Source organism: Microtus oregoni, unplaced genomic scaffold (genome assembly GCF_018167655.1).
Source record: "Microtus oregoni isolate MIOR12 unplaced genomic scaffold, Mior012 000015F_ref0000493, whole genome shotgun sequence".
Taxonomy (NCBI): domain Eukaryota; kingdom Metazoa; phylum Chordata; class Mammalia; order Rodentia; family Cricetidae; genus Microtus; species Microtus oregoni.
Genome location: NW_024543074.1, coordinates 20,553,277 through 20,578,163, shown reverse-complemented (window position 1 = coordinate 20,578,163; position 24,887 = coordinate 20,553,277). Strand labels below are relative to the sequence as shown.

At 48.2% G+C, this 24,887-nt stretch overlaps 2 protein-coding genes across 2 annotated transcripts; both read left to right on the top strand.

Moving 5' to 3' along the window:
• The first annotated feature begins 395 nt into the window (after positions 1-395).
• Positions 396-19,527, top strand: Spag5 (sperm associated antigen 5). The gene is made up of 24 exons (XM_041664622.1): positions 396-650; positions 852-977; positions 3,048-4,075; positions 4,177-4,354; positions 10,232-10,306; positions 10,546-10,638; positions 10,709-10,843; positions 11,221-11,340; positions 11,595-11,687; positions 11,774-11,887; positions 12,147-12,240; positions 12,426-12,573; positions 12,651-12,753; positions 13,043-13,176; positions 13,343-13,484; positions 17,041-17,152; positions 17,366-17,452; positions 17,707-17,827; positions 17,908-18,019; positions 18,402-18,482; positions 18,588-18,743; positions 18,824-18,898; positions 19,008-19,088; positions 19,233-19,527. The coding sequence occupies exons 1-24, from the start codon at positions 600-602 to the stop codon at positions 19,302-19,304; spliced, it is 3,531 nt and encodes a 1,176-aa protein (XP_041520556.1). The 5' UTR covers positions 396-599; the 3' UTR covers positions 19,305-19,527.
• Positions 19,528-20,155: 628 nt separating this feature from the next.
• On the top strand, positions 20,156-23,931 carry Aldoc (aldolase, fructose-bisphosphate C). The gene is made up of 9 exons (XM_041664686.1): positions 20,156-20,314; positions 21,730-21,849; positions 21,939-22,150; positions 22,247-22,301; positions 22,397-22,557; positions 22,655-22,738; positions 22,908-23,082; positions 23,188-23,387; positions 23,512-23,931. Exons 2-9 carry the CDS (start codon positions 21,738-21,740, stop codon positions 23,602-23,604), a joined length of 1,092 nt encoding a protein of 363 aa, XP_041520620.1. The 5' UTR covers positions 20,156-20,314; positions 21,730-21,737; the 3' UTR covers positions 23,605-23,931.
• Positions 23,932-24,887: the final 956 nt, after the last annotated feature.

The window sequence follows — 24,887 nt, the reverse complement described above, 5'->3', positions numbered from 1 at the left end:
ACAGAGGGATTCAGTAGACAGAAGCCTGTGTTCGTAGTATGTTGTGCAAATTATATTATCTTTGACTCATTTTTTTTTATGTATAAAATGAATGAGTTAATGATATAGCAAGCACTTTAAAAGAGTGCCACGGTCATCATAAGTGTACAGTACATGTCCGCTGTTATTCTAGTAATCTTGTTGCAGGCTCTAAGGTTAGATATAAGAAAGGCCCAAAAATTCTTAAGAGGCATTTACCTGAAGGCCAAAGTGGGGCACCTATGGATCTGGCATCTACACCTGGACAGCCCAACCCTGCGTGAAGTGCCGTTCACTCGGTAACTGAGAGAAAAGAGCTACTGAAACAGGATTCCTTGACTTTCCAGCTGCCCACGGTGTCCCTGACAGGAGGACACGCAACCCTGATGCCAGTAGCCTAAGAACAGGCGTTAGATTAAGTGCGTAGAGACCTGGGGGCGTGGCGAACGCAGTTCCCGCCCCCCCGCGACGTACTGCGGCCCCACAGCCAATCCGGAAGCGCGTATCGGGTTCAAATTGAGTCGGCGTCGGCGGGTCAATGTGACTAAGTCGATTTAGTCAGAAAAGTGATCAAATTGAAGATGTGGAGGGTTAAGACACTGAATCTCGGCTTGTCGCCTTCGCCCCAACCGGTGAGGAGAGAACGCCCGCGGAGAGGGCAGTACCAGGGCGTGGCGCCGGTGAAGTCCATCGGAGCCGGGCAGCGGGATGCTTTGTTGGCCCCGCGGCCCGGCGGTTGCGGGGGGGGGGGGGGGGGGGGGGGGACATTTCCCGGAGAGAGGAGGGGCGCGCTTGCTTGAGCCAGGTTTCCTCACACTCGCTTTCTCTCTCAGGGAAAACCAGCTATGAGAACTCCTCTCCGAGAGCTGAAACTGCAGCCCGGGGCCCTCACCAATTCAGAGAAAAGGCCGCCGATGTTCTCCTCGTTGACCCCATACCTGCGCAAGCTGGAGCTGAAGGTGAGATTCGCCCAGGTAGCTTCTCAACTGGGCTGTTTGCCCAGGCCGAGTGCTCAGAGGAACAGAGGGCCAGGGCTGGAACGTAATTAAAAGCGATAATGAAGCCTTCTACTTCCATGACTTCCATTTACAGCTATTCAGGCCAACAGAGAGGTGCCCCGGGGTAGTTAAAACGAATCCACTGAGTACCTGCATCTCTATTTAGCTGTTGGGTTGACCTTTACCAAATTCCCAAGAAATACTTACACTGGCTCATTTATGAAGCTCATTTATGGAGAGTGAGACAGTATCCTATGAAGTAATCAGAATTTTCCTGGGTCCAATACTTTAAGTATTACCTTGCATGATTACCTTTACCGAGCTGTATTTTTGTCAAGTCTTTTCTATTGTTGCTGTTGTTTGATTTTTTTTGTTTTTTTTTGTTTTTTTTGTTTTTTTGTTTTTTCGAGACAGGGTTTCTCTGTGGTTTTGGAGCCTGTCCTGGAACTAGCTCTTGTAGACCAGGCTGGTCTCGAACTCACAGAGATCCGCCTACCTCTGCCTCCCGAGTGTTGCTGTTGTTTGAGACAGAATTTCTCTGTGTATTCCTGGTACTCACCTCAGTAGATTAACTTGTCCTGGGATTCAGAGATCCGCCTGCCTCTGCCTCCCAAGTGCTGGGATTAAAGGCCAGCGCCACCACTGCCTGGTACCCCTAGGGTTCTCTAAAGGCATTTTGAAGAACTTACTTGCCTGGGGAAATTGTCCTGAAGAATTGCTATCCATTTGTCTTTCTCTTAATGGGAACCATAAAGCTTCTTATTCTTTTGAAATATGAACGTCTACTCTCCACCCCCACCTCTTGGACCATGACTTTGTTATTTTATTTCATGGTGCTGGGTATTGAACCTCGGTCCTTGTGCTTGCTAGGCAAACACTATTACTGAACTGTGTATCTCCAACCCTATTTCATTAACTTTATTTACCTTGCCGGGCGGTGGAGGTAGAGGCAGGCAGATCTCTGTGAGTTCGAAATCATCAGCCTGGTCTACAAGAACTAGTTCCGGGACAGGCTCCAAAGCTATAGAGAAACCTTGTCTCAGCCGGGCGGTGGTGGCGCACGCCTTTAATCCCAGCACTCGGGAGGCAGAGGCAGGCGGATCTCTTTGAGTTCGAGACCAGCCTGGTCTACAAGAGCTAGTTCCAGGACAGGCTCCAAAGCTACAGAAACCCTGTCTCGAAAAAAAACAAAAAAAAAAAAGAGAGAGAAACCTTGTCTCGAAAAAAACAAAAAACTTTATCTAGTCTAAGACAGGCAGTAGTTGTGCACACCTTTAATCCCAGACCTTGGTAGGCAGAGGCAGGTGGGTCTCTGAGTTCGAGGCCAGCCTGGTCTAGAGAGCAAGTTCTAGGATAGGCAGCAATGTTACAGAGAAACCCCATCTCAATAAAACAACAACAACAACAACAAGGAAACAAAAAGAAAAAAGCTTTATCTAGGGCTGGAGAGATGGCTCAGAGGTTAAGAGCACTGACTGCTCTTCCAAAGGTCCTGAGTTCAATTTCTAGCAACCACAAGGGGACTCCCAACCATCTGTAGTGAGATCTGGGGCCCTCTTCTGGTGCTGCAGGCAGAATACTGTACACATAATAAATAAATATTTTAAAAAAAGCTTTATCTATTCTGCGTATAGTAACTCTAGATTCTGACAGCACTTGAAACATAGCGCACCCCTGTACTAGCCCTCTTACGTAGCTCTTAGATGTAGGTTGGAATTAGAAAAAGATATGGCAAAGTCATATTCGAGCTAAAATCTCCCGCTGATATGAACAGATATGCTAGGAGTGTTTATGCTAACAGCTGGATCCTCATTTATATGTGGGATGCATTAAGGGTCCAAGTGGCTTCCTAGTTTTCTTTCCCTACTGTTGGTTCTGCGTAGTAACCGGCCAGGATTGGCTAGCTTCTTACCTCAGAAGAGATAATAAGAGGACTCTTTGCTTTTTCTGAGTTTGGATATGATGATGTGCCCACGGTCATATGTTGAAGACTAAATTGACTGCCTTAGACAACTGTTTTTGTTTTGGCAGGAAAGGAACAGCAACTTATCTCCAGTGGATTTTATCAGTCTTGAGAACAACTGCCTTTCAGAACAGGCCAGTCCTTCAAAGTCCACAGAAGCTTGTCAGCGAGAATCTGACCCACCTCCCGAGAGCGCCTTTCCTCTTGGTACATCAGAGAAAGCAGCAGACACAATGGATGACTTTGTAGTAGAACCAATGGATGAAAGTCTAATTGAGACCATGGTTCTTCTACCCTTCCCGCTAGGGCAGCAGCAAGACCTGATGCTTGAGGCCCCCTTAGATACCAGAGCAGAGATAAACAGCAGCTCTCTAAAGGAGTCTTCGGGGCTGGAGGATCTGGTGGAGAAGGAGGTGGTGCCCTGTATGGAAGACAGCTTTACAGAAGTTGTTTCTGTTAGACCTGAGCAGCCTACATCTCAGGACCCTCCGTCTCACCTCCCAGAATATCCACCAGAACCCTGTTCTGAACAGTTCCACTGCTCTGAAGAAAACCTACAAGGCGTTAACACTGAAGCTGCAACTGAGCACTTAGTACCTTCTGAAAATGTCTTGACTTTCTCTGTGGCCTTGACTGAAGATTTACCCGTTGATCACGTAGATCCAGGGGAGGAAACTGTTGAGTACAGAGTTATACAGGAAACAAGCTTTCCCACATTCCCTGAGGAGGTTGAATCGGGACATCAAGCACTGGCTGCAAATGCAGAAGACGTCCCATCTGTATCTCTGACATCAAGTCTAGTGGAAATGGGACCCCAGGAAGCTCCAGGCCCAACTAGAGAAGATGCTAGTAGGATTTCTGGCTTAGATTCAGAGACTTGGATGTCCCCACTGGCCTGGCTAGAAAATGGTGTGAATACGTCAGTCATGCTACAGAATCTCCGCCAGAGGCTATCCTTTCCCGCTGTGCTTCAGGATGCAGCCGTTGGCAATACACCCCTCTCCACCTGTTCTGTGGGAACTTCTTTTACTCCTCCAGCACCAGCAGAAGCAGGCACCAAGCACAGTGCTTCAGAGACAGAGCGCCTCCTCTTGGGGTAAGTGTCCCCTCCAGACCTGCGCCTCTGGAGCACTGATCCCTAGACCTGCCACTCACATCTCTCTCCTTCCTGTCCTCTTTTCCGCTTTCCTGGGGTAGCTGCGGTCCTCTGGATCTGACTGCCTTGTCCCGACACGACCTGGAAGAAAACCTGTTGAACTCCCTTGTTATGCTGGAAGTTCTTTCTCACCAGCTACAAGCCTGGAAGAGGCAGCTCCCTCTCCCTCACCAGGACTCTCAAGACAGTAGCACACAGACTGACTGCGCTCCGAGTGAGGTACGATCTTCTGACTGAGAGCTCGGAGGATCCCAGTGGCCCCTCTGCCTTAGAAAGTAAGCTGAGAGGCTGCCCGAGGGAAAAAAGGATGCCATGGCTACAGACTCAGTCAGCCTTAGACTATGTGCAAAAACTGGGAACTTGAGCCAGGCATGCATATAATACCAAGTTTTGGGAGGCTAAGGCAAGATGACCTAAAAATGAACTAAAATTCAAGGCCAGCCTGGGCTATAGAGTTTGGGGTTAGCCTGTCTTTTTATTTTTATTTATTTATTTATTTATTTTTTTAAATATTTATTTATTTATTATATATATAATATTCTGTCTGTGTGTATCCCTGCAGGCCAGAGGAGGGCACTAGACCTCTTTACAGATGGTTGTGAGCCACCATGTGGTTGCCGGGAATTGAACTCAGGACCTTTGGAAAAGCAGGCAATGCTCTTAACCACTGAGCCATCTCTCCAGCCCCCTATTTATTTATTTTTTAAGTTGAAGGCTGGACAGTGGTGGTCCACATCTTTAATTCCAGCACTTGGGAAGCAGAGGCAGATGAATCTCCATGAGTTTGAGGCCAGGTTGGTCTACAGAGTTGAGTTTCAGAACAGCCAAGGTTACACAGAGAAAACTTATCTTGAAAAAAGAACATTAAAAAAAAAGTTGAAGATTGTCAGATGGTGGTGGCCTATGCCTTTAATTCCAACAGTCAGCTGATCTCTGAGTTTGAAGCCAACATGGTCCACAGAGCAAGTTCCAGGTTAGCCAGGGCTATATACAGAAGAAGAAGAAGAAGATCTGGACATACTTAAAAAAAAAAAAAAAAGCCGGGCAGTGGTGGCACACGTCTTTAATCCCAGCACTCAGGAGGTAGAGGCAGGTGGATCTCTGTGAGTTCGAGACCAGCCTGGTCTACAAGAGCTAGTTCCAGAACAGGCTCCAAAGCTACAGAGAAACCCAGTCTCAAAAGACAAAAAACAAAAACAAAAAAGTCTGACATACCTATACACTTTTGGTACTTACTGTACTTGGTGCATCCAGACTTTCCCAAGGCAGGACAAGTAAACAGAGTTACTTATTTCTTTCCTTTTTTTTTGAGACAGTCTGTCTGTAGCTTTGGAGCCTGTCCTGGAACTAGCTTTGTTGACCAGGACTCACTTATTTCTATGGTGCTCAGAATTGAACCCAGGACCTCTGTGTCCTGGGAAAGTCCAGAGCAGTATCTTCAGCCCAAAGCAAGAAAAGTTTTAAACAGTATCTATCATTTGCCCTGGTTGGCCTAGAACTCACAGAGATCTGCTTTTCTCTGCTCCTGAGTTCTGGAATTAAAAGCATGTACCACCAAGCTCAACCAACTTTTTCTTTTGGTGCTTTTGAGGCAAGGTGGCACTGTAACCCAGACTGTCCGAGAACCCATGGTGATCTAGTCTCCTAGGTGATGGGATATGGTCAAGCTTGTGTCATCATGCCCAGCTAATTAAGCTTGTGTGTGTGTTTGTGTGTGTGTGTGTGTGTGTGTGTGAGAGAGAGAGAGAGAGAGACAGAGAGAGAGAGAGAGACAGAGAGAGAGAGAGAGAGAAACGAGACAGACAGATGGACAGATGGATGGACAGACAGGTACAAGACACAGCACCTGAAGGCCAGAGGCTATCTTTTGGGAATTTATTCTCTTCATCCATTGTTTTTTTTTTTTTTGGTTTTTCGAGACAGGGTTTCTCTGTGGTTTTGGAGCCTGTCCTGGAACTAGCTCTTGTAGACCAGGCTGGTCTCGAACTCACAGAGATCCGCCTGCCTTTGCCTCCCGAGTGCTGGGATTAAAGGCGTGCGCCACCACTGCCCGGCTTCATCCATTGTTTTTGTTCTGGGAATAGGACTCGAGTTGACAGGATTGCATGGCCATCTTGCCAGCCCCTTATTAAACATTTCTGGTGAAAGCTTACTAAGATTTTTGGCATATGTCCCCAAAGGAGTTCTTAGTCTTGGATGACATGCCTTGGTTAGGCCTATTATTTAGCAGAAGGACTTTGGTGTTGCTGGAATGGATAATGGTCGTGAATCATATGAGGGAGCATGTGTAGGACTGCACAGGGACCCTGGCTGGCATGGCAATGAACAGTCCAAGCACTCAGGAGGCAGAGCCAGGTTTGACACAAGTTTGAGAGCAGCCTAATGTGTTTAATGAGTTCCAGGCCAGGCTGGACTTCAGGGTGAGACACTCTCAGAAATTGAGAGGTGGCCGGGCATGGTGGTACATATCGTCAATCTTTAATTCTAGCACCCAGATCCATAGAGGCAGGTAGATCTCTTGAGTTCGAGAGCCTGGGCTACAGAGAGAGTTCCTGGACAGCCAAGGCTGTTACACAGAGAAACCATGTCTTGAAAAACCACACACAAAAGAGTTGAGAGAAGGGGTCTGGAGAGATGGCTTTTTCTTTTAAAAAAAAAAAAAAAAAGCCAGAAAAGGACTGTTGAGATGGCATGATGGGTAAAGGTTGAGATAGCATGATGGGTAAAGGTGCTTGCAATAAGCCTGATGACCTGAGTTTGATCCCCAGGATCCATGTGGCAGACAGAACCAGCTACTGCCAGTTGTCCTCTGACCTGCACATGTGCACACACACATAAGTAAAGGTACTGAAAAAATTGTGAAAAGCAACAACAACAAAACAGGAGGTATTTAGGTATGAGAGGAAATTATTTCTCTTAAGAAATATATATATATATATATATATATATATATATTCCCCTTAAGGTTTATTTTTCATGTGCAGGTACCCTTGGAGGCTAGAGATTCTCTTGGAGCTGGAGTTACAGGTGGTTGTGAGCTGTCTGATGTGCTGATGTGGTTTCTGGGAATAAGAGGAAAGTAATTTAAAGACCTGTGTTCTAGCAGGACATGATTGTGTGTATCTGTAAGTCCAGCACTTGGGAAGTGGAACTAGGAAGACTAGGAGGATAGGAAGTTGAAGGTCTGCCTCAGCTGCCCTTGAGCTAAGGGCCAGTCTGAGCTATGCAAGACCCTGTCTTTTGTTTTGTTTTAGTTTTGTTGTTGCTGATAAAGAGCACTGTTCTAGAGGACGCTAGCTGTGACATCACACTTAGGAAGAAAGAGAATAGTGTTGGGGAAAGAATGGAAGATGTCAGGATGTGGCTATAGTAACTACAGTGATTGATGCTTGGAAGAGATGGTGCCCACAAAGCCTCCCTTCACGTGCAAGTATTGTTAAAGTAACTTTACCTTACCCCCCAGACCGGGAAACCATGGGTTCCTTGTTTCTCTAGCTGACCAATTTCTTTCTTGAAATTTCTTTGTATCTTTTTCCTTGTCCTTGGCCTCATTTCATGTCCTCAGATCTGCCTTCTATCCTTTTCCTCTGAAGCTGCCAGGTCCTTTGGGAGGCCACTGAAGCAGAACCAGAGAAAGGAAATGGCATCCCTTCAGCCATTTGCCATCACCATGCATGTCCTTGCCGCTTGGCTGCCTCTTCACATTAATCTCATCACCTGCCTGACTGCCCAGCTTGGAGCAGTGTGTGTGGTCCTGCCCAGGACTTGGGGGTTACTTTGTGCCTTTCTGCACAATGCCATAGATAGATGGCTTTGCTGGGGAAGGGGGCTGTAAACTGCAGAGACCCGAGGGTAATGTGACCGCCTGCTGAGAGCCAGACTGCAGTGCTCAGTGACTCAGCACTGCTGCTTCTACAGTGCCCTTATAATGTCTTCCTTCGGGTGCTAACGAAAACTCCCACTCTTTTTTGAACACGATATTGCTTTGTAACCCAAGTGGCAGCAAACTCGTGACCATCCTGCCTCCTCCTCCCTAGGGCTAGGATTACAGTCTGTTTGCTACCAAATCTAGCCTCTTACTAAGATTTTTTTCTGCCATAAGAAAGTAGACAACTAAAGTAAGAAAATAGGGGTTGGAGATGACTTGGTGGTTGAGGGCATATTCTGCTCTTTCAGAGGACCAGAGTTCTGTTCCCAGAATTTACATCTGGCAGCTCATAACCACCTGTAATTCTAGCTCCAGGGAAATCTGATATCTCTGACCTCTGGGTATCTGCACCCATGTGCACAGACACACACAGGTACACACATATACATGTAATCAAAAATTAAGAAAATAGAAATAATTTAAAGAGGGCTGGGATATAGCCCTGTCATAGAGCAGGTGCCTACCATAGATGAGGCCTAAGTTCATTTTCTAGCCCTGCAAGGAGGAAGTTAGAAAGTGGTCAGTTGGTAAAGTGCATGGGAGCATGCCTGAAGACCTGCCCTCCATCCCCAGGAGACGGGGTAAAAAGCTAGCATGGTGGCATGTGTAAACTTGTAATGGTGTAATGATTTTTTTTTTTTCTTTTTAATGTGTGGGTTTTGCCTTTGTGTGCCTGGTGCCTGAAGAGGCCAGGAGAAGGCATCTGATCCTCTGGAACTACAGTTATAGACAATTATGAGTCGCAATGTGGGTGCTGGAAATGAAACTTGGATCCTCTAGAGAAGTAGCCAGAATTGTAACTGCTGAGCCATTTTTAATTAAGCTGCCTTTTTTAATTAAGGAAAAAAATCTTTATTGTATGTGTATGTTTTGCCTGCATGTATGTACCACATGTGCATCTGGTGCCCATCGGGGCCAAAAGAGGGTGCCAGATGCCCAGATGGATGGTTGTAAGCTCTAAGTGGGTGTTAGAGACTCAACCCCTCTCTATCTTCTTCTTAATTGTTTAGCCATCTTTCTGGTCTCTGGTTTATTTTATATTTTAGTTAAGATACATTGGTTTTATTATGGCATTTATTTATTTATTTATTTATTTATTTATTTATTATATATACAATATTCTGTCTGCCTGTATGCCTGAAGGCCAGAAGAGGGCACCCGACCTCATTACAGATGGTTGTGAGCCACCATGTGGTTGCTGGGAATTGAACTCAGGACCTTTGGAAGAGCAGGCAATGTTCTTAACCACTGAGCCATCTCTCCAGCCCATGACTTTTTTTTTTTAAGAGACAGGGTTTTTTCTCTGTATAGCCCTGGCTGTCCTGGAACTTGCTCTGTATACTAGTTTGGCCTTAAATTCACAGAGCTCTGCCCACCTCTGCCTCCTGAGTGCTGGAATTAAAGGTATGTGCCACCACCACCTGGCATCCTTCTTCATTATAACATTTTCAAACAATGTTTTTGTTGATTGATCTTTCCTGACCTTTCTCCCTGTCTCCCTCCTTCCCTGTACCCTTCAACCCACCTTCCATAACCTTTTTTCCACTAAAAAGCTGCCTGCTTTCAGACTGGAGATACGTAACTTAGTGGTAGAGCACACTTGCATCATGTACACAACACAGCGGAAAGATTTAAAAGGGGACACCACTACCGCCTGACTTGCATCTGACTTAAAAAAAAAAAAAGTTTTACTTATCATTTATGTGTATGTGTTTGCTTGAGTATATGTACGGTACACCATATGTCTACAAGTATCTGCAGAGGCCAGACACTTGTAGGCCAGAGATCTGATCGCCTGGGTCTGGAGTTACAGGCAGTTTTGAGCCACCTGATTTTAGAGCTGGTCCTAAGGACTGAACCTGTGTCTTCTGGAAGAAGGGTAGAACATAAGAAGAGCATAGCAAGTGCTCTCAACCACTGAGCCATCTCTCTAGCCGCACACTCAGCCTTTTACTTGGACTCCAAGTAGTCATACTTAGGCCCTTCTATTTGCAAGGCAAGCACCTTGCCATTATCTCCAGCCCCCTCTAGGTTTTTCTTTGTCACTTGCCTTCATCTGATTATGAGTCTGATTTCTCATCTCATATGAAAGTCATTGGCGTGAGGGGGCATCAGAGGCTGCTGGTGTGTGTTATCCATCTAAAAAGTGCCATTATTTCTGTGGCTAGGTCACTAAGACGCCTAAACTTCTTCAGGACAGCAAAGAGATTAGACAGGCCCTGCTGCAAGCCAGGAATGTCATGGTAAGTATTGGTTGAGCTTATGCCACTGGGGCCCTTGTGAAGATAAATGGTGGGTCCTGGGTGGTTAGTAGATGGTGATACATAGTAGTGGCAGTGAAGGGAACAGCCCAGACCTTTCTCAGGGATGTCTCACTATTTGGAATTTAGAACTGGGGACAGTCAATGGTTTTTTTTCCTACAATGTCCCTTCTTGCTTAATGACTACATTTGATATAACCTTGCTGTCTTCTTTTCCACAGCAATCATGGCTGCTAGTCTCTAGAGAGCTGATATCCTTTCTGCACCTGTCCCTGACACACATGACAGAAGACAGGATGACAGTGAGTCAGGAGGTAAGCATCATGAAGTCGACCTTAAGTAAGAAGAAGGCACAAGACATAGTATCTCCTTCTTCTTCTGTAGTCTCAGCGTGCGGACACCCTGATTTCCTCCTCCTCTCATGTCCTGAAGAAGCTGAGGGCAAAGCTCCAGAGCCTCAGAACAGAAAGGGAGGAGGCGAGGCACAAAGAGGAAATGGCCCTGAAAGGCAAAGATGCGGTAAGGTGGCCAGAGACCCGTCTTGGATGCAGGTCTCCACTTGAAGGTTCTGTGGGAGTGACTTGACGTAGAACTGCCTGACCTGGGGAGTTAAGAGCTGCTGGGGTGCTGGGCGGTGGTGGTGCACGCCTTTTATCCCAGCACTCGGGAGGCAGAGGCAGGAAGATCTCTGTGAGTTCGAGGTCAGCCTGGTCTACAGAGCTAGTTCCAGGACAGGCTCCAAAGTTACAGAGAAACCCTGTCTTGAAAAACAAACAAACAAACAAACAAACAAAACAAAAACAACAAAAAAAGAGCTGCTGGGGTATCTATGTTTATGGCCTTCTGTGCTGTTTTCTTTTTACACACTGAGTCTTTGCAACCTTTGCCCTAAACAGGCAGAGGCAGTACTGGAGGCTTTCCGTGCACATGCCAGCCACCGCATCAGCCAACTGGAACAGGATTTGACATCAATGCGGACATTCAGAGGCCTTCTACAGGAGGCCCAGACCCAACTGGTAATTGTCTTTTCCTTTTTTCTGAGATAGGTCCTCACTGTATAGTTGAGAAATTGCTATGTAGACCAGGCTGGCATTGAACCCACAGAGGTCTGCCTATCTCTGCCTCCTGAGTGCTGGGATTAAAGGTGTGTACCACTACTCCCAACTCAACTGGTAATCTTAGGGCATCTTCTGTTCTTGGGGCTCTTGATGACACCGACAAGATGGTCCCATACTCCCACTTAGCTGCCTCCATAATCGTTGCTTTCCAGACAGAGCTTCACACAGAGCAGGAGGAGCTGGCTCAGCAGACAGTGAGTCTGACTTCTGCCTTGCAGCAGGACTGGACATCAGTCAAACTGGATGTGAGTATTTGGGGCCATCACAACCAGTTCTTCAGAGGCAGTTTTCCATCCTCGGGTGTGCTCTACTGATCTAATTACTTTGGTAGTATGGGACATGGGCAGCTTTGCTAAGTCGAGCTCGAGGACTCACAGAGAAGCTCACAATCAAGAGCTGGCAGGCCCTTCAGGAGCGTGATGCTGCAGTCGAGGAAAAGAAGCAGGTAACTTGGGGTGGGGCTGCTTAGGTCCTGTTTCACTTTGTTTGGCTTTAAGACATCAGGAGCTCAGTTGTTTCCTTTGATCCCAGTGCCTTCGCTTCTGTAATTTTCTTGTCTCTACTTGTTCCCTGGATCAGCTTCATTTTCTGCAGTGTTGCTCTTCTGGAAGTTTGCACTGTTATCTGTAAGGAAAAGCTGCACTGACTGAGTCCTGGAGTTCTTGCCTCAGGAGGAACTGTAGGAAGGAAACTGTCTTTTCTAGGTTTCGAAGGAGCTTGAACAAGTCTCTGCCCATCTAGAGGATTGTAAAGGCCAAATAGAACAGCTGAAGTTGGAAAATAGTCACCTTACCACAGGTGCGTGTGTGAGTGTGTGCGCACTTGTGTGTGCAGGTGCGTATAAACAGTTGGCCTGCTTGTCGTGTGGCAGAAGAGTAGGGAGGTTTCGATGGAGCACATGATTTGGGACAAACTGTGTGTGGTGGTTGTGGTAGGGTCCTGACTTAGGCTCCCATGGTATCATCAGGATACTTTTGATCTAGGGCTCCAGGCTCAGCTGCAGAGTCTGACTAGCACAGAGAGCCAGCTGAAAGACCTACAGAGTCAGCATACCCACTGTGTCCAGGACCTGGCCACGAAGGATGAGCTGCTGTGTCAGCTTACCCAGAGCAACAAGGAGCAGACTGCTCAGTGAGTCCTATCAGGTTATTGTGGCAAGAGGCCCAGATGAAGGCCTGAATGGGATCTAATAGATGGTCTATTGGCAGATGGCAAAAGAAAGAAATGGAACTACAACACACACAAGCACAGCTGCAGCATCAGCGGGCTGTGCTGGCCAAGGAGGTGCAGGATCTGAAGGAGACCCTGGAGGTAAGCAGTTCAGCTTGGAGAAGGGGTGAGTAAACCTCAGGAGTGTGACTCTTGCCTGCTGGGGTTGAAGGAAGTTAAAGACTGAACTGGAGAGAGCCTCTGTCCATGCTCTAAAGTTCCCTCTCCTCCTTTTCTGTCTCCTTCCCTCCATTCCTCCATCCTTCCCTCTTCTTCCTCCCTTTCTTCTTTTTATCCTTCTCTTTTTCTTTCTTCCTTTCCTCCTTCCCTCCTTTTCTCCATCTTTTCTTCCTTCTATCCCTTCCTCTCCTTCCTTCTCCCTTCTGTCCAGTTTGCAGACCAAGAGAGTCAAGTTGCTCACCTGGAGCTGGACCAGATTGAGTGTCAGCTGAGAGGCACACTAGACGTGCTGCGGGAGCGCAGCCTGCAGTGCGAGATCCTCAGGGACACTGTGCAGAACCTGAAGTAAGAACCTGCTGCCTTTTTGTGTTCCCACCCATGCTTCCAGAAGCCAAAGTCTTCCTGAAGAGAACCATGGGAGTGTTAAGTCCCTCTCTCTTAGAAAAAGAGGATCTGGGAGAAGTGCTCAGAGTCAGTGGTCTTTGCTCACCTTTGGGGTCCTGAATTTCAGGGCTGAGCTGGCCAGCACTACAGCAAGGCATGAGAAACAGGCCCTGGAGAAGACATCCCAGCATTCTCAAGAGCTGAGGTTGCTGACCCAGCAGCTACAGAGTCTCAGCCTCTTCTTACAGGCAAAGCTGAAGGAGAACAAGGCAAGACAGTGGGTTTTCTTCCCTGCCATTGTATCTTTTTCTCTTTTTCATTTTTAGTTCTAAGAACTGGCCTTGGGGCTGCACAAATCAGACAGCACTCTACTGCTGAGCATCATCAAACGCTCTACACTGAGCTTCTTCCTATTCCCCAGTCCACCAGTTACATCTTTTGTATAAAAATTGACCTTTTTAAAAAAAGATTCTCTTATGTTTTTACTTATGATTATATGTGTACACTAGGTGAGTATATGCTACGTGTGTGCAGGTGCTGTGGAGACCATAGAGGGTGTTGGATTCCCAGGAACTAGAGTTACCAGCTATGGTGAAATGCCCATGTGGGTGCTGGGAACTGATAGGCCCCTCAATGGGAGCAGGAAGTGTTCTTTTGGTTTGCTTGTTATTTTAGAGACAGGGTTTCTCTATGTATCCCTGACTGTCCTGGAACCCGCTCTGTAGACCAGGCTAGCTCTGAACTCACAGAGATCCGCCTGCCTCTGCCTCCGAGTGCCGCCCAGCTTCAGAAAGCATTCTTAACTGCTGAACCACCTCTCCCACCTGTATAGCAGACTTGTTGAGAACCCCAGTCTTGCTTCATTCTGTGACCATCAATGATTTTAAGTCATTCAGGACCTCTCTAGCCTGCCAGTTACACCTTCTCCTGCCTTCCAGTTTCCAAGCCTTTTGGTCCAGGTAGGCTGCTCGTACACCACACATCTCATTCCATTCATGCCTCGCTCTAGATAGTCCCATACCCATATCTACTCTCTCCTGTTTTCAGTTTGAAATGCTTTCTTCTTTTCTATGAAAACCTCCGTGATATCTTCCTGTGTTCCTGACACACTTGCTGTCCTTAGGCACTTGTATTAATTTTCTTTGCTTATTAGTGTTTAAAGAAAGAAATTTAATTAGGCAGTGGTGTCTCCTGGGAGACAGCCAGGTGGATCTCTGAGTTCAAGGCCAGCCTGGTCTACAGAGTGAGTTCCAGGACAGCCAGGGCTACACAGAGAAACTCTGGTTTGTTTTATTATTATTATTATTATTATTATTATTATTATTATTTTATTCTCTGTGTAGCTTTGGAGACTATCTTGGAACTTGCTCTATAGACCAGGCTGACCTCGAACTCACAGAGATACTCTGTCTCACGAGTGCAGGGATTAAAGGTGTGCACCACCACTGCCAAGCTGAGAAACCTTATCTTGAAAAAAAACAAAAAAAAAAAATAGAGGAAAAAAAGAAATTTAGCCTTGCTTTTTTTGACTTCTCCAGTGTATGTGGAGAAGTGGTTGATATTATTCAACATTTAGAATTAATTAGTTTATTCAACAGTTAGAGGTACAACCAAGATCCTCTTCTCCAACTGGGGGCTGAACACATAAAATGTTAGAAGTTCTGCAGTAAATCGCAGGGAAGACAGACAGATATAAAGTTGCCATTGTGACTTAAGATTATGATCTGACATGATTGGTCATTTTTACCTTTGAGAATTAGGATGTCTTCTCAAAGCAAGTTACTGACCTTGGCTGTCAATGTTTAGAAGTTTATAGGGAAGGATGGGCATACAGGAAAGCCCATCAGCCAGAGGAAACATGAAAACTATATGTAAAAGCTGGGCAGTGGTGGCGCACGCCTTTAATCGCAGCACTTGGGAAGCAGAGGGAGATGGATCTCTGTGAGTTCGAGGTCAGCCTGGCCTGCAAGAGCTAGTTTCAGGACAGGCTCCAAAGCTACAGAGAAACCCTGTCTCGAAAAACAAAAAAACAAACCAAAACAAAAAACCCTATATGTAGAAATTTATACACAGCTGGGTGGTGGTGGCATGCACCTTTAGTCCAGTGATCCAGGGCTATGTAGAGAGCCCCTGCCTCAAAATCACAATAAATAAATACATACATAAAAATCATTGGTCATTGGTGGCGTAAGCTTTTAATTCTAGCACTCAGGAGGCAGAGGCAGGCTGATCTCTGTGAGTTCGAAGCCAGCCTGGTTTACAAAGAGTTCCAGGGCAGCCATAGCTGTTACACAGAAAAACACTGTCTTAAAAAAAAAATATTGCCAGGCGGTGGTGGTACACGCCTTTAATCCCAGCACTTGGGAGGCAGGGGCAGGCGGATCTCTCTGAGTTCGAGGCCAGCCTGGTCTACAGAGCGAGTGCCAGGACAGGCTCCAAAGTTACAGAGAAACCCTGTCTCAAAAAAAAAAAAAAAAAAAAATTCCTAACATCAACTTTAGGTCTACACATACACATATGAAGAGACACACATACATACACACATACATACATGCACACCACATATACACACATCAAAAGAGGGAAAATGAAAAATATAGGATTTGTAAATAACTGAACTTGGTGGCAGATGTAGAAGCAGAATAGTGACCAGTGATCATAAAATCATCAGAAAGTGACCCTGGTGTCTAGATCTGGACCTGGCGTACTTTTCCCATCCAGGGGCCATATCATATATCACAAATGTCTAGCCTTGTGGGCCATCTGGCTCTGTCTCAATTATTCAGCTTTGCCTTGCAGCTCAGGAGTAGCCACTGACAGTACTGAGGGAAACCGTATGTCCTGAAGCACTGAGAGCAGTTGGCAGGCTACAGTCCGCTGCCTGTTAGGATCTAGAACAGCGATGAGAGTGAAATAGAGAAAATAGTGAACTTAGCTTTATACACACTAGTTTTCAGTGTGGGACATTCTGGTAGATCGTCAGTGGTTTTCTTTGGGCACAGAGACTGGGGAAAAATCCAGTTAAGTGAAAGGGATTGAAGAGTCGTCCATGTGGAAATGACGATCTGAAGTGGGGGTTTTGTAGAGTTCTACAAGTAAAGCACTTGGGGTGGAAGCAGAGTCAAAAAAGGGCCAAGAGTTAGGGAAAGACTGTGAGTTGAAGAAAGGCCTATCTGTGAAGGAAGGTCATAATCCAAGGTCATGATCCAGGAGAAAAAGTTTCCTAAGTGCCTGATCGTCAGTATCAAACAGGCCCGGTAAGTAGATTTGGGAAGTACCTGCTGTATTTGAAAGTAAATGATGCCAGGCCTGGGGAGATGGTTAAGACCTCATAGGACCTGAATTTCAATTCCCAGCACCCACACCTGGCAGCTCACAACTGACTGTAACTCCATCTCCAGGGGATCTGACATCCATCTGCCCTCACTCATACAGACAGATACATATATACATACATAAATAACAATAAAAGTATTTTTAAAAGAGAACATTGAAAAAAGAGAGTAAGGATACCAGTGGTGAACTAATGACAGTGTTGGCTGCCAAGTCGTGGGTAGTGAGAATCACAGGTAAGGATGAAGGGCAGGCCTTCCTCCCCCATATATAAGTGAAGGGACAGTCGGGGCTAAAAGATGTAAGGTTTTGATTTTCATTCTAAATGTTGCTTTAGCACGTTCGGGGGAAAGGCACTGTGAGAAGCCGGAGGTAGGACCTTCGGAAGGTGGAGTGGAAGCTCGCTCTGGAAGGGTAGGAGCTTCTCAGAGCTCAGGAAATCACCCTAGGTACAACTCAACAGCTGATTTTGTTTTTCTCCTTTGTCCTTAGGCTGAATCAGAGGTCATTCTACCCAGCACAGGCTGTGCTCCAGCCCAGGAACACCCTCTACCCAGTGACAGTACCATTTCAGACAACATCCTGACAGCAGTGGCAGATGAAGGTGAAGACCTTGGGATTCAGCTGGCACAGATGCATGCCACTAGACTTGTTTGACCATGACCACTGCTGCAGTCCCCTGGTTGGGTCACCAGAGAGACCCTCTCTATGCTCCATATTTTTTTGTTGTTTGTTTTTTAGAGACAGTGTCTCATGTAGCTCAGGGTGGCCTTGAATTTCTAGGTTGCTGAACATTCCTGCTTTATTTTTACTTTAGAGCCAGAACCGGTTCCCGTGCCATTGCTTGGAAGTGATAAGAGTGCTTTCACCCGAGTAGCATCGGCCATGTCCCCCCAGCCTACAGGTTAGCACGGGCTCCAGGGACCATGCCTCCTTTCTCCAAGTGTGGTAGTGATGAGCAGAGACGAAAGCAGAGAGAAGTGCTTTGCTCTAAAAACCTCGATTCTACTTGGGCTTGTTTTATTTCTGTCTTTTGGGATCTGTAGTGTTCTGGATACTGAAACCCTGTGGGTAGGAACATGAAGTTGTGGAAACAGTGGTTGTGTACCCCGTCCTAGGCAGAAGGGCTGCACCTCTATCTAGGACTTTCTCTTTCAGAGACCCCAGACCTGGAGAAGAGCCTGGCAGAGATGAGTACTACGTTACTGGAGCTTCAGAGCCTGTGTTCTCTGCTGCAGGAGTCTAGAGAAGAAGCCGTTGGGGCCCTGCAGAGAAAAATGTGAGTGGTGTTAATGATGGGGCTATGAGACCTCGTGCTGATGGCAGGGTGCAGGAATGATGCCCACTTCCCTTCCGTAGCTGTGAACTGCAGACCAGACTGCAGGACCAAGAAGAAGAGCACCAGGAAGCCCAGAAGGCAAAGGATGCAGACATAGAGAAGCTGAACCAGACCTTGTGCTTGTGCTACAAGGTGACGGAGGGACCTTAAAGTGGGGCGACGAAGAACTGGGGCGGCTCCATTGGCCCACTGGGAGCCACTCTCTAGGAATCTAGGTAGTAGGGCTTTTCCAGCTACTGCCCTAGTTTTGCCCTTTTGGGGCCAGACATTTGATATCTGAGACTTTGGCTGACCTGTCACGTTCAAGCAGACCCAGCAGGGAAGCCTGGAACTGAAGCAGAACTGGAACCAAGATGTGCCTGCCTTGCTTCTTGGCCCTGAAGAAAAAGTGGACTGATGAACTAGTCCCCAGGGCTGAGCACAGCTCAGGGATGCTGTCCTGCCGTCTGGCAAGGACTGTAAAAGAAGGTAGCCTTTCCTCAGTGTTTTCTCTCCTCTCTTTTTTTCTTCACAGAATGAAAAGGAGCTCCAGGAATTGATACAGAAGCAGAGCGAGAAGATCCTCGGGCAGATAGACAAGAGTAGTGAGCTCATAGTATGTGTCTCGTGACGTTGTGTGGGGCCTGTGCTTCTCCTGCCTGATGGGATAGGGAGAGAAAGGCCCTGGGTGCTGCTGGGTTACCTCTGCTCTTGTTCCCAGAGTCTCAGGAAGGAGGTGACTGAGCTCACACATTCACTGCGGCATGCAGAGACAGAGAATAAAGTGCTCCAGGAAGCCCTGGAGGGCCAGCTAGACCCTAGCTGTCAGCTGATAGCTACTAACTGGATCCAGGAGAAAGTGTCTCTCTCACAGGAAGTAATTTGGGGTTAACAAAGGATCTGGGCACCTCATGGGGGCACCAGGCTGTGCCCCTATTAATCTGGACATATTTATAGGTGGACAAGCTGAGGGTCATGTTCCTCGAGATGAAAAATGAGAAAGCAAAACTGATGGTCAAGTACCAGAGCCATGTAAGGAATTGTTTCCTTCCACCACAAGCAAGCGCCCTGCCATATTGCCTGTGTCTTCTCTAGCTGTGGTCTTTACGTGTAGGGTTTATGAAGCCTGTTTGCATTTTAGAGGAACATCCTTGAGGAGAACCTTCGGCGCTCTGACACTGAGTTAAAGAAACTTGATGACACCATTCAGCATATTTACGAGGTAAAAATGAGGGAGGTACCGGGATCTGGCCTCAGGAGTACTGAGGAGCACAGCTCTTCCAGTGGGTTTCTCTCTTCCGCCTCACAGGCCAGAGCTTTGGCCTCAGCACTGTGATTCACAGCCACTTTCTTTGCCTCTTCCCAGACTCTGCTGTCTGTCCCCGAAGTAGTGAAGAGCTGCAAGGAGCTGCAAGGATTGCTGGAGTTTCTGAGCTAACGAACGGAAAGAGTGGGCTGTCTGTGCACCTGTACTTCCAGAGGCCGAGGCAGGAGGATTGTTTACTCTCAGGAGTTTGAGACTAGCGCCGGCAACCTGTCAAAGAAATCGAAAGCTGGACTCCACTTGGTTCCCTTTTCCTTCAGGGTCCCTTACCCCCGGTAATAGGACTAACTGGGATAGAGCCAACTGTGTTTTATGCTATTTAAATAAAGTATATTTAATGTACTCCTTAAGTCCACTGTATCTTATTTTTGAGGTAGGAGTGGGCAGATGAAGTCAGGGAGGCAGCTCAGCCCTCCAGCCTGGGTACCCTTCACACCCTCACCACCTCCTCTTGAGGCTAAAGCCAGGGCTGTCTGCTTTTTTTTGCTTGAGTCTCTTGCTTCCACAAATAATGGGCAATGGACTGCCTGTTCCCTGGATCCCTGCCTAGGGGGAACAGAAAAGACTCCATTCACTTGCTTTCACCAACCCCCAGGGGGTAGGCACTGGTAAATGTGGGCCAGAGAACAGGAACTCCATTTCATTATTCCATGCCTCGAACTGGGGCACCCTGGTAGATGGGCATCCGTGCCACCTCCCACCTGCTGATTGCTTCCACGACTCTTCTCTAGACGGGGCTTAATCCCCAACATTCAGCATAATGCCTAGCACAGCAAAACATGGATTCGCGGCAGAGACAAACACAAGGTCCATCTCATTCCTCTACGGTTCCGGCGGCAGGGGGCCCCATGATGTGGGAGGGGCATCGTCTTTAACAACCTTGGGGACCCTGCGGAGGAGTCACTCCACCTCACTGCTCCACCTCTGAAGGCGTGGCCTTACCCCAGACCAGTCCTGGGGAGAGGGCGGGGCCAGTGCGGGAGGTGTTTGTCCCGCCCCCACGGAGTCACGTAGCTCTGCGGCATCTGCTGCCTTATTTACTCCAATTTGGACTGAGCTACAGTCTGTTGCTAACCAGACCCGAAGTGAGCTGTACCTGTGTCTCCTGCGGCTGACTGGTACAGGTAAGGTCCCAGGCGAGGCAGAGATGCTCAGCATCCCTGTTTCTTCTCCTTGACTCTTCGCTGCTGTCCTTGCTTTGCTCCCTGGGGCCCTGGTCCACCTTTTCAACTCCGTCTAGCCTCACATCTCTGCTTTCTGTATGCTTGAAACCCTGTGGCTCGGGAAAACCCTGCTAACCCCTTTTTTCCCTAGCTCTCCTAACTAGAACTCAGCTTTTCCAGTTCCAAGTCGTTCTTACTCAGCCTCCAGGACTTTTTCACTAGGTTAGCCTCTCTCATCCAAGGCTTTTTTTCTTCTTCTTCTTTCTTTTTTTGATTTTTCAAGACAGGGTTTCTCTGTGTAACAGCCCTGACTGTCCTGGAACTAGCTCTGTAGACCAGGCTGGCCTCAAACTCAGAGATCTGCCTGCCTCTGCCTCCCAAGTGCTGGGGTTAAAGACTGCGCCACCACCACCCAGCCCATCCAGGGCATTTTAATCTCAGTCCAGTTCTGCTCCTTCACGGCTAGTCCCCAGGTGTAGGCTATAGGCCCAGGAAGAGCATCAGGACGGGTTAGTCTGATCACCACCACCTGTCCCACCTTACCCCAAGGCTCCCTCTTTCCCCCTCCACTCTCTCAACCTTAATCCTTTGCCTCTGGATCCCCTAGGAGTCTGAGCTGTGGGGAGCCAGGCCTCCCTATTTCCTGTACCTCCTTGCACACTGGGGAATGCTCCTGGGTGCTGGAGATGACCTGATGGTGTCTCTTTCTTGTCCTCTCATGTAAATCTAGCTAGCCTGTTGGCCCCATCCTGCCATACTTGCAGTGCTCTGGGTCTGATCTCCACCATAGGTATGCAGAGTAGGCAGTCAGGTTTGCAGTATGGAACAGAAGAGGTCATGGGAGGCCGGGCTGGTATCTGTACCACCGCTTCTCTTCACCCTGTCTCCTGCCTTCCTCTAGATGTGAGGATCATGTGGATTAAATGTCTTACTCACAAATCTTGAGAAAATGGGTTTTTGTTTTTTCTTAGGGGCCCTTTTGAAGAAAGAAAGGGAAAGCAGGAAGGGCAGGTCTTATATGTCCCTCAAGAAGGGGCCAGGGGCCGTGAAAGGAGGGTTGGCATTCTCATCTGGGCAGCAGTTTCCAGGAAGACCTATAGCTTCAGGCTTGCCACCTCCCTATCCCCCATCCTGCATCTCTCCTGGAGCTGGGAAGGGTGCCCACCAGGGACAAAAGGAGATGTGGGAACTAGGGCCCTAACCCTGTCAGCTGTCAAAGAGATTGGTGCCACTTTGATGCCCAGGACTCAGGCCAAGGACTGCTGTTCAGCTCCCGGCCCCACTGAGCAGGACATTTGGCCTGTTTGGTCATGAGGGGAAGCAGAGGAATTAGTAGTTGGGATCTAGCTTTTCTATCTTGTTTCTATTCCGGACAGCTGTCACCATGCCCCACTCGTACCCAGCCCTTTCTGTTGAGCAGAAGAAGGAGCTGTCCGATATTGCCTTACGGATTGTGGCCCCAGGAAAAGGCATTTTGGCTGCAGATGAGTCCGTAGGTAAGTGAGAGCCTGTGGGCAGAGTTGAGGAGTGGTTGCCAAGGAGTTCTAGCCAAAGAACAAGGCTGTCTCCCTTTGCTTGCTTTTAGGAAGCATGGCTAAAAGGCTGAGCCAAATTGGGGTAGAGAACACTGAGGAGAATCGCCGGCTGTACCGCCAGGTCCTGTTCAGCGCTGATGACCGTGTGAAAAAGTGTATTGGTGGCGTTATCTTCTTCCATGAGACACTCTACCAGAAAGATGACAATGGTGTTCCCTTTGTCCGGACCATCCAGGATAAGGGCATTCTTGTAGGCATCAAGGTATATAGCCCCTGGCCCCGCGTGGGAGCTGGGTGTGAAAACTGGTGTCTGTAGGAGGGGTGGCGAGGCTAGCCTTCAACTTACTTTTCCTTGCAGGTTGACAAGGGTGTAGTGCCTCTTGCCGGGACTGATGCGGAAACCACCACTCAAGGTATGTGGTGGGTGGGTGTGAAGTCCACAGAGGTATGATATGGTTAATGTTGGCAAGACAGGGGCAGGGTGATGAAGCTGGTACTGTGTCTTCAGGGCTGGATGGACTCTTGGAACGCTGTGCTCAGTATAAGAAAGATGGTGCTGATTTTGCCAAGTGGCGCTGTGTACTGAAGATCAGTGATCGCACACCCTCAGCACTGGCCATTCTGGAGAATGCCAATGTGCTGGCCCGCTATGCCAGCATCTGCCAGCAGGTGTGTGCTGGAGTTTGGGTGGGTGGAAGCATGCTTGCATAGCTTTCCCCGATTCCCATCTTCTGCTTCTCCCAGTTTACTCCGCTCTTGCTTGCAGAATGGTATCGTGCCTATTGTGGAGCCTGAGATCCTGCCTGATGGAGACCATGACCTCAAACGTTGCCAGTATGTTACAGAGAAGGTAATGCTCAGCTGAGCTCAGACACACCAGGGACAGCCATCGGGGCGCCTGGACCCCATTCCTGCATCTTAGATCCTGGCACACTCTCACTTAGGGCTTCAGGGAATAAGCCTGGACGGGACCCTTACATCCTGTAGTCTCCCACCCCACATAAACCTCTGATCCTCAGGTCCTCGCTGCTGTGTACAAGGCCCTGAGTGATCATCATGTATACCTGGAGGGGACTCTGCTCAAGCCCAACATGGTAACCCCTGGCCATGCCTGTCCTATCAAGTATAGCCCAGAAGAGATCGCCATGGCTACTGTCACTGCCCTGCGTCGTACTGTGCCCCCAGCCGTCCCAGGTACAGAATTGCTCTTATCATTCCAGGTCTGACTTCAGGTTTTTCTGTGGCGCAGGGATCCTTTGCCCTGGAGAAAAGAGTGACCAGTCAGTTTGTCTTCTCCAGGAGTGACGTTCCTGTCTGGGGGTCAGAGCGAAGAGGAGGCATCCCTCAACCTCAATGCCATCAATCGCTGTCCACTTCCCCGGCCCTGGGCCCTCACCTTCTCCTATGGACGTGCCCTGCAGGCATCTGCCCTCAATGCCTGGAGAGGACAAAGGGACAACGCTGGGGCTGCTACTGAGGAGTTTATCAAGCGGGCAGAGGTAGGGAGCTAGAGGTGATGGCTGGGGAGAGATTGTGTGTCCCACCCAGAGATCCCAAACTGGGCAGGGTTCCACGCCTGTGGTCTGGCTCAGCCTGCTTACCTGTCCCTGTTCTCTTTTGCAGATGAATGGGCTTGCAGCCCAGGGCAGGTATGAAGGCAGTGGAGATGGTGGAGCAGCAGCACAGTCACTCTATGTCGCCAACCACGCCTACTGAGGTGTGCCTCCTCAGCCCGCAGCCCTTGGCCTAGTAACATGCACCCCGTAGTCACAGCCAGGGCCCAGGAGCCATGCAGAACAGCACTGTCTTCACCCAGCACCACTCATCTTATTCTCTCCTCCTTCTCCATCTTACATTGCTGTACCCGAAAACCTGGATGGGAGGCAAAGTCCCCCCAAGTCTGAGGGCAGGGGGCCTTTCCTCTGACACTGTCAACCCTTACAGTTTTCCCATGATGATGTAGCTTGTCCTTGGGATCGGGGGACGTGCACTAGACCTGACTCATGCCCTGAGTACACAGCAAATAAATAGGAGCAAAACACACTACTGTCTGTTGCACACGTCAAAGTCCTCTCTTCCTGTGTGTGATCTGTTGGCTCATCCTATGTCAGAGCCCTCTGACTATGCAGTGAAGAGCTGAGATCTGAGCTTCACTGGGCTTCAACTTTATGGAGGAAGGGTTCACCTACCTGGGCTACCATGCCCCGTTCAGGCTTCTACCTGCTGATCTCCAAAGCTGGAGTGGAGCTGTAAGCAGGTGTAACGGGGACTACAAGTCTTCCAGGGACTGCCACATCAAAGGCAACGGACAACGGTGCCAGGACGATGAGCAGCTCCTGAAACAGTCTGCGCGGGGCTCAAAGCGGGGAGGGAGTCAACAGGACGAGCAGGGATGAGAGTGGGCAGTTCTCCATTGCAGCATTGTTGATTCCTGCTGGGGCCTGACACATTTAGGGGGAATGTGCACTTAGCCCCTTTCCAATAGGAAAACCTCCAAAGACTCTAGGAGCTTGCCAAGGGCTAAAGCCACTTCCACGCAGAGAAGAGATCCATTTGAGAGTCTGGGCAATGTGAGAACTGATTGGGCTTTGTGCTGAATGTTGACCACTGGGCTGGAGTGTGAGGTAGGGAGATACTAGACTGGCTGTGTCCCGTGAGCTGGAGAAATCACTGCTGCTCTGCCCTGGTGGCCTGATCTGTTAACAAAAGAGCAGCTAGCTCAGCAGTTTCTGTGTGCTTCTGCCTGCCAGGCAGTGCTCTTCATGCCACTATTATATGTATTAACACTCTGTAAAGAAGCTACTATAGCTTCTTAGGATTCCTTAAGGAATTCTAATTCCTTAAGGATTCCTTAGGATTCTTACTATTCCTTCATAGGAGGAAACAGGCTCAGAGAGCTGCCGTTCAGGCAATAAGTAAAACCAGGATTTGAACTGGAGGCATTAGGATATGGAGTCTGTGCTCAGGAATTTTCTTTTTTTTGGGGGGGGGGGGTTCGA